The sequence below is a fragment of the Pundamilia nyererei genome, unplaced genomic scaffold (genome assembly GCF_000239375.1).
Source record: "Pundamilia nyererei isolate P.nyererei 1_Seehausen unplaced genomic scaffold, PunNye1.0 scaffold00004, whole genome shotgun sequence".
Classification (NCBI taxonomy): Eukaryota; Metazoa; Chordata; class Actinopteri; order Cichliformes; family Cichlidae; genus Pundamilia; species Pundamilia nyererei.
In genome coordinates, this window is record NW_005187405.1 from 1,416,711 (window position 1) to 1,430,177 (window position 13,467).

A 13,467-nucleotide genomic window follows, 5' to 3' on the forward strand; every position below is an offset into this window, starting at 1 on the left:
TATATATATATATATATAAATTGTCATTTGCAATGGATGCCTGCAGCGTGTGAAATTTCTCGTATGTGTGGCACAATGTGTTTTACTTTCCATTTTTAGGGATTATTATGATTACTTTTAGAAACTTGTAAATGTATTTATCATAGACTTTTTATACACATAATTTATTACGTATTATTATTATTAGTAGCAGTAAATATGAATATAAAATATTTTACTTTTCTAAATATAGAACCAGGATGCGTTAAATATCAAACTAATGCAGTTTCATGGCCAAAGTTAACGACCAAGCCAAATCAGTAACCGGGTAAATGTGTGATTCTTTATAGTAAGCCGTTAATTATCAGGGCCTCTAATTCTTGGCTTGTTTAGATTTATTTAACCCCATCTTGAGTAACTGAATATAATCAAAATTACACATGCACATATTTAACTTTTTAACTTCATTTCTGACATCCTGGCACTATATAAATAACCTGGTTAACTCTCTGCAGTTTGAATGCCGTACATGAATTTACTGTATTGTGCTTGTTTTACAGCTCCTCTGTAAAATAGGTGTAATTGGATTACCTATCCGTACACAGCTTACACTTTCAACATAAATAATGAGACTTTCACAACGGTTATTTTAATGGAGCACACTCTGTTTTACCAAAGTAGTCATGTGGTGTATGTAATGTTTTCACCTGAAATGGATACTGCCTCCAACATTCCCTGAGGTCCCAGAACCACGGTTTCTGCACAGACAGGGAAAAATTTAGAATAAACCTGAAGAGGTGGAAACGTATGAAAGGACAGAAATAACTTTCAGATTAAATTCATTTGTTTTCACTCACTTATTGTTTTAGCATCAATAGTAGGAGTAAAATGTCATTGCTATAAAATGTTGTCACTCACATCAACCAGGCAGGACAATCCAGCCACAAAAGCTGTGAGGTAGAAGAAGAACCTCCAACTGAAAGACAGCGACTGAGATGAGAAACTCTGGCCATTTAAAAAAGCACTTTAAAAATGTAACCAGCCAAAGCTTTGGACAGTGTCAGAGTTCTTGCGAGCTTTTCCAGGATCGGTCATTGTGGAGACTGGTGGAGGATCTTCTATTGAAGGAACTCATCAGTAACTGGACAATGACGGAGGCGTGGAGGGGAAATACTTACGCAGCTTCACCAAACTTCTTGGTTTTAGACGGCTTGTCTTGGCTCCTGCGACGCTTGAACCACGTCTCTATTTGTCTCTGCGTTTTGCGGCACGACAGCATCAAGCCTTCCATTTCACTCTGAAACAAAAAACAGCACAGAACGAGTTGAGGTGGAGCAAGCGACGCTCGAATGCAACGTGTTCGTATTGTTCTTTTAAAACGTACTTTAAGAAGTTTGTAGTGCAGTAAAAGTAAGTGCGACGTGCAGGCTTCGATTTATTTCTCCTGTTCAAACCCATTTGAATATATTTGACATCATTTTTTGACTATATTTATTTTATTATTTCTTATTAATGTTTACATATGTAGCATTCATTTCATTGTTTAGTGAAATTTGTTTAAATAATCTTGATCACATGTTCATTTTGCTTTCCAAAAACAAAATAAACTTAGTCAGAAACTTTGCATATGTATCTAAACAGTATTTTAAAAGTTATAACCTGTTACTATATTGTACATAACAAAGTCATAAAAAAATAATGTGATATTTACATATCATTCTTTATATGCCTACAGTGGAAACAATGGCAGAAAGAAGCATAGTTTTAAATAGCTCTATATAGCATTATTAACATGTTGACCTTCAGATCAATCTACAGGGGTCAGAGGTCAAATGTGACCTGCTATTTCAAGTCTTTGTCTATATGTTAAAAGAACACACTTGTAAGAATCATAGTTTCTAAGTTCCATCCATCCATTCGCTTCCGCTTATCCTTTTCAGGGTCGCGGGGGGCGCTGGAGACCATCCCAGCTGTCATAGGGCGAGAGGCAGGGTACACCCTGGACAGGTCGCCAGTCCAACACACAGGGACAGACAACCATTCGCACTCACATTCATTCGCACATTCACACCTAGTGGCAATTTGGATTATCCAATCAACCTATCCCCACAAGTTGCATGTCTTTGGACGGTGGGAGGAAGCCGGAGTACCCGGAGGGAACCCACGCAAACACGGGGAGAACATGCAAACTCCACACAGAAAGAGTGTGGAGCCTGATGTTGGAATTGAACTCAGGACCTTCTTGCTGTGCGGCAACAGTGCACCGTTTCTAAGTTATGAGGCTTTTTGTCAGTTTTCAGCCAATAAGTCATTAAGCTGACCCTCCATATTTCTTCAGTCTTTAGAGCAAAAGCAAATGTCTGCTGGACTCATTTCTATTTAGCCAGAAGCCTGTGAAAGGTCACAAGATGACCTTGTGGGGTTGTGTGTTTAATGCTGTGGGGGAAAGGGAAAACAAAGTGCCTTTACACACAAATTTAACTTTCAAATGAAAACACGCCAGTTTAATCATTTGAAAAACACCTGACTTAAAAAAAATACAAATTCAAAGACTAAGCCACGTGTTTGCATGCGTGCAGAGGCCTCCTCAGGCTCACCTGTGTCGGCTCTCTCCTGTTCTGGATGTAAAACGACTCCAGATTCGGCGATGGTGCAGCGGTCACTTGAAATCTATTCTTCACCCCAAGACACCTGGCCATGGGTGGGGCAACAAACCTGAGGGCAGAGAGAACAAAAGGTATCTTAAAAAGAGGACGGGGGATACTCGGGGTAGCAGTCACTGTTTAGCTGTAAATAGAGCGCTGGGTGACCAGCGTGTGACTGCACTTACATATGAATGCATTGTATTACCACTCACTTAGCAACACAACAGTTAAAAAACATTAGGTTAAAGCATTGTTACAAACCTGCAAACAAGCCTGCTTTTATTAGTTAATCATAGCCATGCATGATTTTTTTCCACTCCAGGAACATGAGATCATTTGACAATCACATGACATCTTAAGTATGATTAACAAGCAATTTGAGTCTCTTGACGCATCTTCTGCTTGTTTGCTCACAGCTAATATGTTAAATTACCTTCATTTAGGTTTGAACGTCTCTAATTTTCTCCCTCATTTCATTTCTGTTTATCTTCCTCTCTAGTTTCCAGAGTCTTTCTCCCCCCATGCTAACAATGCCAGCTCCACTCACCAAAAACACAAAAACACCTGCTCACTGTCCCACAGCTCGGATCCTCTTACAAAGTCCTCTCTATTGATACTGTGGATGCTTGGTTATAGGCAGCAAATGCGGTGCGACTACTTTTTTCCCCAGTGGTGACAACGACTTCATATGATTGCTGTATTTTCGAAAAGACTTGTAAGTGCTGTTTCAGCTTCAGTGGAGTGAAATGTTTGTGTGCTCTGCTGCAGACCCTTCACTATCTCAAACACTCACTCACCCATTTCAAAACAAAGAAGGCCTGTGTGCTACCTTTCAAACATGTAGCGGAGGGCTACGAAGCCCAGGGCGAGGGGCAGAGCGATGAGAAGGTCCAGGGGTCTGGGGCGGTTGGAGTCCCCCATTTGTTCCATGTCTCTCCAGGTCACACCAGGAGGAAGCCAGTAGTCCTCCTTCCATAAATCAGGCAGCATCTCCATTTTTTTTCTGATGCACAGGTGAAGAAGAATAAGAGAACATGGTGGACAGAACAAAATAAGAATAGATTAGATTTACTGTCATTTAAAGGTATATAACTCAAACTGTGAAATTAAGTTTGGCATCTAATCTGAAGGGCAAATAATATACAATATACAACACACACACATAGACACAAATGCACAAACCAATTATAATATGTACAGTACACATTAGAGGTTTCCACACAGTTAAGTTTGAGCGCAAACAAATATGAATTCATCCAGGTATAACAGCAGGTGAGGTGTCACGTGAGAGAGACAGCAGCTACAACAAGAAGAGCACTATGTTGGTGCATCCTAAGCATCCTATGATCCTACATCTGTCACCTCAACTACAATATGTTATCAAAAATCAACAATAATAATAACTCTTAAATAAATAAAAATGTCCCACAATAAGAAAATTCCTGTCCTACAAGATCAGAATTAATCATCCTAACAACCATAAAGCACGGGTCAGGTGAATAACGATCTCTTTTAAACAAAGTGCGGAGAAATAGCCGACTGCACTTCAGTTGGTTGTTTCCATGGATAAACGCAGTAAGCTGCAATGAGACCGCCGAAAGAAACGGGATCCAGAGCAGAAACCTACCGACCAGGACCTCCGTGTGAATTACAAACCGAATTAATGAGGCAGGAATCTGAAAGAAAATCCAGCTTAAACCGAGATTTCAGGCTGAGCCCTGGGTGGCTGACGATGCGCCGTGGTGCTCCTGTGTCCTGAAGACGACAGCAGATCCGAGCCGCTCGGTCATCATCGATCTGCAACGGTTGTTAAGTCAGACGGGGTTTAAAAAAAAATGAAGCGGGAAAGGAAGCTGTGGGACAACCTTCAAAAGTAAAAGCCCTCGGAAGAGTATGTTGTAGCTTTTAGTAGTTTATTTACTTAGTTTTAGTGTCCCCCCGATAAATTTGTATAAATATAGAGTAAATAAAGAAATATCACTTCTCTCTCTTTAAGTCCAAACTGAAAACTTACTTGTTCAAAATAGCTTATCGCACATAACCTCTTCACTCTACTATTTTCAATTTGTTTTATGTCTTATGCTTTTATGATTGTGTAAACTGTTTGCTTTTATGTCGCTTTTATTATTCTGCTGTCTACAGTGTCTTGAGTGTTTTGAAAGACGCTTTCAAATAAAATTTATTATTGTTATTTATTTATTTATTTATTTATTTATTTATTTTAAATATCATTTTTAATTAATGTAAGCATATTTTATTAACACCTCATGCTTTTTGACCTGTATACAGCCAAATACAGTCAGGTCGTGGTAGGTTCAAAAATGTAGCAGTGAACCTTTATTGTGAAGACTTCCGGTCTGCGCTGTCTGTCTGAATGATTGATAGCTGTGGGGGGACTGACGCACCAGGGGTGTCTCCGGCTCAGGGGGAATGATTCACAGTGTGAAGTGGGCTCTGTGGTTACCTTTTAAGTTATAGTGGGTGGGCAGGCTATTGCTGATTGCTTGCTACAATTTAAGCAGAAGGATAAGTGGTTAATAGCTGGGAAAGCAGGGATAGGCCTATTTTCAGTGTGCATGGTCTTTAACATATCAGGCCTTATAGTTGTTAACCTGTCATGATGTTCCACTATATAACCATTATATGAATAACACAAACTGGGGCAACCATGGCACAAAAGCTGTGATCTATTCCATTTCATTACACTTTGTTTTACTGTAAAAACTGTTTGATTAAATCCTTGATTGAATATCATGGATGGGAAACATGCCTGATTACATTTCCCTCTACTCCTTAGTAGATTATTCTCATGGCAGACTTCTCCCAGGTCACCAGCTCTCTCTGGGAAAGCAGCTCCAGAAACCCATTGCAACGAGCTTCGAAGGTAAGCACACCTCTCTGCACAGGCTGGCAGGCAAACCTTTTGAACTTTTACCCTTAAGAAAACTCAGGACAACTTTAAATGGTTCACTTCTTCCAAAGCCACACTGTGGTCCTCCTCACACTGTCCTCCTCCACATTCAAGCACTGCAGACAACACTCCTCATGTCCCAAGATTAGCAGATAACATCAGCACTGTTATGCAAATGTGCAGATCTTTATTGCCAAACAGCTCAGCTGGGGAGCTGTTTGGCAATAAGCTTGTGCATGACACACTAGAATTGTGTGTGTCACGCCTCAGGCATATAGGTGCAATATTCAGTCACATACAGGTAAAAGGTGTTTAAATAACTTGTGTTCGGGCAGTAAGGGGAGAGTTTGTGTACATTATGCAGCAGACAAATTACTATCATTTGCATGTGGCTGGGTGTGGGCTGTCCTTCACTGAAGTGTATGAGTGTATGTATAACACCGGTGTACTTGTGTTACTCGTGTTAATGCAATATTAATAATATCTCTTTGTGGAGCTGCACTCCAAAGACTTAATTCCCCCTTTTTAAGAGTTCAAATATTTCCATTATGTAAATATTTAAAAGTTAAGCTTTAGGTGTCAACTGTCAAACAAAGAAATGAATGTAAATCAGTGGGAATCCTGGTACGCGCAGGTGTGTTTTTCTGTGTATTTCATGTTTGCATATTCAGGAAGGTTTGATCTGATCTGCATTTAGTTGGTATGTTCTTGAGCTGGAAAAAAGGACAGCTGTTAAAAGGTCAGACGTGAAATATATTAAAATGAGAGTCAGTCATATCACCTGAGCCAGATTTGAGGCAATGTTTTGTGTGTGTGATCCAGACGTATTTGCATGTTTGTGTGCATGTGCACATGTGTTTTTCTGAGGACAGTCTGCGGGAGGGTGAAGGGAACTGAATGCCTTTTTTGTGTTGGCAAGGAAGTAAATTGTCAGAACTCAGTGAAGCAAAATCTGTCGAGCTCAGTTCGACACTAATGAGGTCGGGGTTGTTATACAGTGTTTCCAGCCATCTCTTGGACTGCACTGGACTGTTTTGGTCAGGTTAGAGAAGTCTGACTGCACTCTTTGTGCTAAATCTCTAACAAGTTCCCCACTGAGTAATTAAGGCAGCTATATTGACTAATAAATTGCTGTGAGCAGTTCAGTTCAGGGAGATTCCAGCTGTACATCTCAGCTCTGTTCTCTGGATTTGGCTCAGTGGTACTTTGAACTAAAAGCTAAAAGCACTGGACGAGATCATATATGCAGTAGCATCTTATTTTAATATGTTTCCAATGTTTCCAACTTTTTCACTCTCCAAAAGACACGGGACCAAATTTTATGACGACTCCAGCAGTTCCCATTGTTGTATTGTAGGTTCTTCACCTTACAATATAAAGTGCTCTGAGGTGATGGATGCCGATGAATTGAACTGTCATAGAACAAGAGGCAAGGTAGACCCTTGACAGGTCACCAGTTAACCTAACATGCTGGGAGGAAGCCAGAGTGCCCAGAGAGGACATACAAACTCCACAGCAAAAGGCCCCAGCTATCCTATAGTTTCAAACCCAGGACCTTGTCGCCGTGATGCAACAGTGCTAACCAGCACTCCACTGTGCCTCCCTGGGGATCACAGTAGTCATTAGGATTAATCCTCTAGACACCCTGGTTGTCAGCAGTTCATCTAATGCTCACTCAAAGTGGTGGACCAGAGGCAGACAAACCCTAGATCAGTGCTGCTTTTTATCTATACAGTACTATACAGATTTTCTATATTCTTTGAAGAGAGCACGGGCAAAATGAAGTCCACAGAGAGAGTCTATAATTTATCCTTCTGAATAAAGGATTGTAGATGACCATGTGGTGTTTCTGAAAGTTACACGTTTCTTATTTTCCATTTTATCTAAAATGTGTGTGTGTGTGTGTGTGTGTGTGTGTGTGTGTGTGTGTGTGTGTGTGTGTGTGTGTGTGTGTGTGTGTGTGTGTGCTTCCTTGGTGCTGCAAAGCTGTTTGAACATAGATTGTTGTTCTCCAAGTAACCAGGAGAGGTCAGAAACTGAAGCAGAAAATCTGACAGGAAGGGGAAAGTTGGAAGTAAAAGGAAACCTCTGGGAAATTAATGGCATTGCCTTCGGGAAGTAATTTTAAAAATGATTCCACCTCAACTGAAATGGAGTCTTTTTAATCCATGGGAAGGAATACTATTAATTTTCATCACAAGTCCAGCCGTCTCCCTGTAACCGAATCACACACTGAATGTCCTAAAACTCTTTGTTATAGCCACAATACAAGAAGGCAGTTTATTTTAAATTTTATACACATTACATGATCAGTTTCTAGCTGTTGCATAAGAAGAACATGACATATAAAGATATGTGCATGTGTATTTGACTGGTTGTTAATTATGTTAGCAGGATGGAGAGCTGTATTAGACATGTGAGCATACAGTGTTTCTACGGAGTGATGATGTCATTTTGATCATTTCAAAGTAAGAGTTTTAAACTGAACTACATCTCCTGTCATACATGTCAGAGCTACGTTACTGTGCAAGCAGCTAAAAAGTGGTTTGTTTAGAAACTTAGAAAGAACGCCACTGCAAAAACATTTCATTTGGAGGTTCATCTGGTACAATTAGGTTCCACCCTACTCTGTGTATCTCTTTGCAAGCCCCTAACTGATTATTCGATTGATGTCTCTCGCACTAAATCTTCCTGCTATCGATTTTAGCACAGCAACAAGGACGGCCTTTGCACAGGAAAGGTTCATGTGAGTTAGTAGCTGACATGGATTTGTGTGCATGTAGTTAAGTGCAGTTTGCAGATCTGTAAATGAATTAGTGTTTCTAAAAGCAGGGCAAGACGAAAGCTTTTATTTCACTTTAAAAAATGAATTCCACTTTCATTCATTCTTCTTCTTTTTTTAACAAGCGAGTGTGCACGTCCAGTAAGTTTGATTACAAACAGCAGTTTGATATTTCAGTCTTTAATCATTATGGAAACAGAAAAATCAGTGAAATATCAATACTAGCCATTATTTATAAAGTCTTTCAGAGCCACGTTTCAAAGGGCTTTACAGTATAACACGGACAGAAACAATATAAAACAAGAGGCCAAAGGAGCAGTATTAGTATGAAATAGATCTATTTTTACAGGTACTGTTGAACAGATTTGGCTGGTGTTTCACTGGATGGGGCCTAAAGGCAAAAAGGATTAGCGGGAGGACATTGGTGCACTTGCATTTCATAATCAGAACTTTATATGACACACATTCAATCAGAGCTGTGAGCCTCATAAGCCTTTTAAAGGGATGGTGACGTGAAACAGCAAAACCCCGAAGAAAATTTTGTGATGTTTATTCATTATAAATGTAGCTTTTATAGACATTGAATTTAGGACAAAGTGAATTTGAAAAGAAAAAGATATAAATAGAAGCTAAAGCTCAATTTCAGAAGGAAATCTAAATTACATCTTTAAAAACAGGTGCTTTGGTTAATTGGTCAAGAACTTTACCTGAGGGTCATCAGAGTGGTGGCACAAAAGCCACCAAATATCCAGCACGAGTCAAAGCTGATTTAGAAAAAAATCAAGTTTACAGTTTCAAGCAAACTCAGACCTTCTTTCCTGATCTTTTCAATTAAACTAATCCAGCCTTTTACCTAATAATCATAGAAAGCATATGCTCCTTTTTTCTAAAGCTCTTGCAAGTGAGTGCAGTTGTGTCTAAATGATTTCCATGTCTATCCTAAACTCATTTAGTTTCTCTCTTATTTGATCAGGACATCTCCTGCGGAGATCTGCTTTCTGGAATTTGTAAAAGAAAAAAAAAACATTATAGAATTATAAAATGACATGATGAGCACGAGTCATGAAGAAATGCGGAGATATGGATCCTTCTCTTCCTGCAGCGTCTGTCACTGAAAGCACTGTACATAACACACACACACACTTAATGTCTGTAAAGTAAAATGGAAACTGGGCTTCTGGTGTTTCTGTTTGTTCTCTCTGCTGTGCTGCATTTTGCCCTCATACAGTTTCTGTTCAGTGCTTTCATATTGTTATGCAATAAGGACTGAGAGCTTCCTTTTACACCAGGAACCGAGCTTTTCACTGGATATTTCTCTCATCCCTAGCCGCTTCCGCTGTTACACAATGGCGTAATCAAACTGTGCTCTGTCGAGACCTTCCTTGTGGTCCGTCCACGATGACGATGGCATGCTGCTGTAAGGATCTAAAATGATGCGGACACAACGAACCACGAGGAAGAGCAGCAGCAGCACGAGGAGGCCAACAAAACACAGGGCTGATCCTTGTTCTGGGTGACCCGGCACGGGCTGCAGCACGGTGGGGCCCCGGGGATACCCAGGCGGAGCTGGAGAAGAAACATCATAGTCCATGAGCCAGTAGTTTGTGTTGCTCATCTTGGAAGTGAGGGAATGTTTTTGGAGATTGAAATCGCTTAACTAAATGACTGTTTCTTTGCAGTCAGAAGCTCTGAGGAGTGGCACTGCTCCACATGGTCGTCTTTGTTAATGTTCGTGGTTTCTAAACATGGAGGAAGCTCACGAAGTGAAATCTGGCAGCTAATAGCTGACTGAGCTCAAATGCAGTGTTTTCCACAAGCCGCAGGGCAACAGAAATAACACAGCACAAATTAGCAGTGCAAATTAATCAGTCCTCTGGTAAATGGTGTGGCAAGCTGGGGCATGCTCAGCATGGCAAATTAGACTGAACTGGCTGGTGTTGGCATGATCCCTATATAGCACTCATTTGTTCTCAAGAGATCTAAACAAAACAAAAGTAGAGGTCCCTGATTTATTTATTCTGTGTAATCCTCCGTTATTGGTCAATATTTTAACTGTCATCCAATAGCAGCTCTCTGGAAGCCTTTATTGTAATTACAAAGTGAGTATAAATCTCAGCTGAGTGACTGAAGATGTCCCATGGATCAATCAAAGTGCCTGCCGGCTGGAAATGATGTGTGTCGTGCTGCTTCACAGAATTATTTTGCATTCAAATTGTTTTGACTGTGTCGGCCTGGTTACTGAGCAAAGCTTGTATTTTTGTGTCTATTTCTTCATCCGGAGTCACGAGGAGCTTTTTCGTTTGGGGTTTCAGTCATCAGGATACCTAAAAGGAAAAAAGAAGCAAAAAAACCTCAGTAAATTTCCAGTATGCACTTCCTGGATGTAGAGAAAACCCACTGATTCAGGATTCAACCAGGGTTAAATTTTATTTGTTTGTTTCTGGGCACCAAGTGAATATTTTGGGGGTTTTCCTGCAAGCACAAAAATAAATTGTGTGAGAAAAACAATCTCTCCTGAATTCAGATATAGCTTAGTAGAAGATAAATAAATCAGGCACTGATGAGGGGAAAGAAAAAGAAATATGGAGAAAACCCTTAGGGAGTTGCTGCACTCTTGCATGGATACACCCTGCACAGCTTCTTTAATGGAGAGACATTTTCCTGCGATAGGTGAATTCCCCCATCAGCAGATTCTATTCCAGGAGGTTTCCTCTTCCTCTTTAAGACCCCGCAGATCCTCACAAAGACACGCTGATAGCACTCTTGCTCACCCAATGATGGGACTTAAGGGCATAGTGAAGGTTTAATAGGGGACCTTTGGACACAATGAAAGAAAGTGCCTGCCTCAGTATCAATTATCAAATGGCCTGTGGTTGCATCAGGTCTGGACAGCACGGAATAGCCATGTGTAGAAGAAGAAGAAAAGAGGCTAAATAGGCAGGACGGGCTCGGCAGTCAATAGAGCGGACATAACGTTTACACGGCAGGACAGAAATCACTTTGAAAAAAGGCTGATAATGAAAACAGGGATAGCAGTTTCTCACCGTTTCCATTTTTTTAAGGATTCGATTGATTTTTAGCAGCTGGCTGTAAACACAAAAGAAGATTAACTGGATTTAAAAGTTAAAGATTTGCTTTCTCTTAAATCCTTTTGAGCAGTTGCCCTGACAAAATACACTTTAACCAGTAGTTATGCAACACAACCAAAGTTATGGCTCTCTGGAGCGCAGCTTTACCAGTTTCCTAAATGCATGAGGTAGGAATCACTCAGCACTTTGCATCCTTTCCCCACCTTTATTTAAATCAAGGCATGAGACAAAGCACTGATTATCATATATGTGGGTCTGTTGCAGGTCTGGGGTTTCAAAGAGGTGACCAGAGAAGTCATGTTTTATGTTTTTAGGTCATTCCACAGCTCTGCAGATTAGCCAAGGTCATAATGACAAACAAACAGCAACAGATCCAAGAGCACAGGTGAAAATTCATTTTCCCTGAGAATCAAAGCAAACACAAAAGCTTTAAAGAATATAAAAGAATAAGCCACATCAATTTCATGGATCACTGATCTTCATAACGAGACCTGCTTTGGTTCCTAAACAGCACATAAATCACACTTTATTGCCTGACCATCTGATTTACGCAAAACAGCAAAATGAAAGCCTGGTGTGGACAGTTCAGGGCTCCAGATTTGTAATAAAATCTGAAGCTTTCTTTTTTTTTTTTTAAGCAATAAAGCAAAAAAAAAAAAAGAGATTGATGAAAGCACTAAGCAGCTGTGCCAGTGAAATCTGACGACACACTGAGTGACATATGGCATTCCTCGTGCCTTTAATACCTGTAATACCTCCAATTTAGGGCTCTGGATTATGACAGCAGCTTTGAAAATGTCAAGGACTTCTACAAATGAAACGGATATTGTCTGAAAACTAAAGTAAATCCTTAAAGTTGGACTGTCAGACTGTGAAAAGGGGAAGCAATCTCCACCCAACAATGAGCACGTTGCTGTTAAACTTGTGTTTGGTGTCATCAAGATGATTAAAGCCCTAAAACATCTTCGGCCTCTTATGCAATTATTTTTTTGTTCTCCATTAAAAGGTAACAATTTTTAATGGATATTAAAACACAAATTATTTAAATGAATTTAAAAATTTAAAACAGAGTGAAATTAGAAGTTTTTAACTGAATTTCAGTGAAGGATTTTTTGATTGTAACTTCTTTTAAAACACGCTGTAACTTTTAAACACTTCACAGATTTTCAAAATCAAAGACGTAAGATGAACATTGCAGTGGTTTAAAAAGCTCTAATCTTCCAGGCTTGTTGAGAAGTGAAAGAATTAACTACCTTCATAAATATATTTTTATATATGTTTTTGTAGAATATATCACAAGATGAAAATCGCCTGGATTATGGTTTGTATCTTTGTATCACATGTGAGATGTTAAGGTGCCCCGCTCTTAATAGTTCCTTTAAAACATTATTGATAGAAGTAGCACAGAGAGGATTGAACATGTTTTAAAGGGTGTCATAAAGTTACACAAGAACTCACAAATCACACCTGCTACTGTTTCTGACAGCTCGCAGACGCTGCCATTTAAAAAGTTAGACATGCAGGACCACAATAACTCCTACAAACAAAAGTTTAACGAAGCAAGCACAGTCACCATTGTCATGAAACACAAACTGGAGGACGATCAGAAGAGATTAGAACTTACCTTGAGGTGAGGACTGTGTAATAATAATGATGATGATGATGATGATGATGCAGCAGTAGCCCTTCAGCACCTTGGACAGCTCTGTGCTCACTCACGCTGCACACACAGATTCAAGACTGAACTCTGCTTCCTCTGAGGGCTTTAAGGTCTCTTCAGTTTCACGGATCCGCCCCACCTCCCTCCCTCTCCGCCCACCAACGACTGCCCTTGTGCCATGCACACACACACACACACACACACACTGTTTTCGTTTGGATGAGTAAATCACAACATGTGGCTTTTGAATTATATAAGAGGAGTGCATGACGTGGGGACAGTCAGGGATCCTGATAGCCACACAGCCATTATGGAACAAACGCCTGTTCTGTTGTTGTTTTCCTTGAAATTTAAATGATCAAATTACCTTAATGCTCCATGCCATGCAAATAAAAGCAGCT

The 13,467-nt window shown here is 40.0% G+C and overlaps 1 protein-coding gene and 1 long non-coding RNA gene across 5 annotated transcripts in view; both read right to left on the reverse strand.

Annotated features, from left to right (window-relative positions):
* Positions 1-4,451, reverse strand: part of cers4b (ceramide synthase 4b) — an 11,053-nt gene extending 6,602 nt beyond the window's left edge. The window contains exons 1-6 of one of the 4 annotated variants that reach the window (XM_013912709.1): positions 4,281-4,451; positions 3,454-3,627; positions 2,577-2,694; positions 1,158-1,276; positions 898-955; positions 687-737 (exon numbers count right to left, since the gene is read on the reverse strand). In XM_013912709.1, coding sequence (XP_013768163.1) covers positions 687-737; positions 898-955; positions 1,158-1,276; positions 2,577-2,694; positions 3,454-3,620 — 513 coding nt within the window. In that variant the 5' untranslated portion in view covers positions 3,621-3,627; positions 4,281-4,451. Of the gene's footprint in view, positions 1-686; positions 738-897; positions 956-1,157; positions 1,277-2,576; positions 2,695-3,453; positions 3,628-4,251 lie in introns of all 4 variants that reach the window. The other 3 variants (XM_013912713.1, XM_005721074.2, XM_005721075.2) reach the window with 3 other exon arrangements.
* Positions 4,452-8,477: 4,026 nt separating this feature from the next.
* LOC102195905 (uncharacterized) lies at positions 8,478-13,131 on the reverse strand. The gene is made up of 2 exons (XR_001290463.1): positions 13,031-13,131; positions 8,478-10,641 (listed from the first exon to the last, which is right to left on the reverse strand). It is a non-coding gene; the product is annotated as an uncharacterized LOC102195905 (long non-coding RNA).
* Positions 13,132-13,467: the final 336 nt, after the last annotated feature.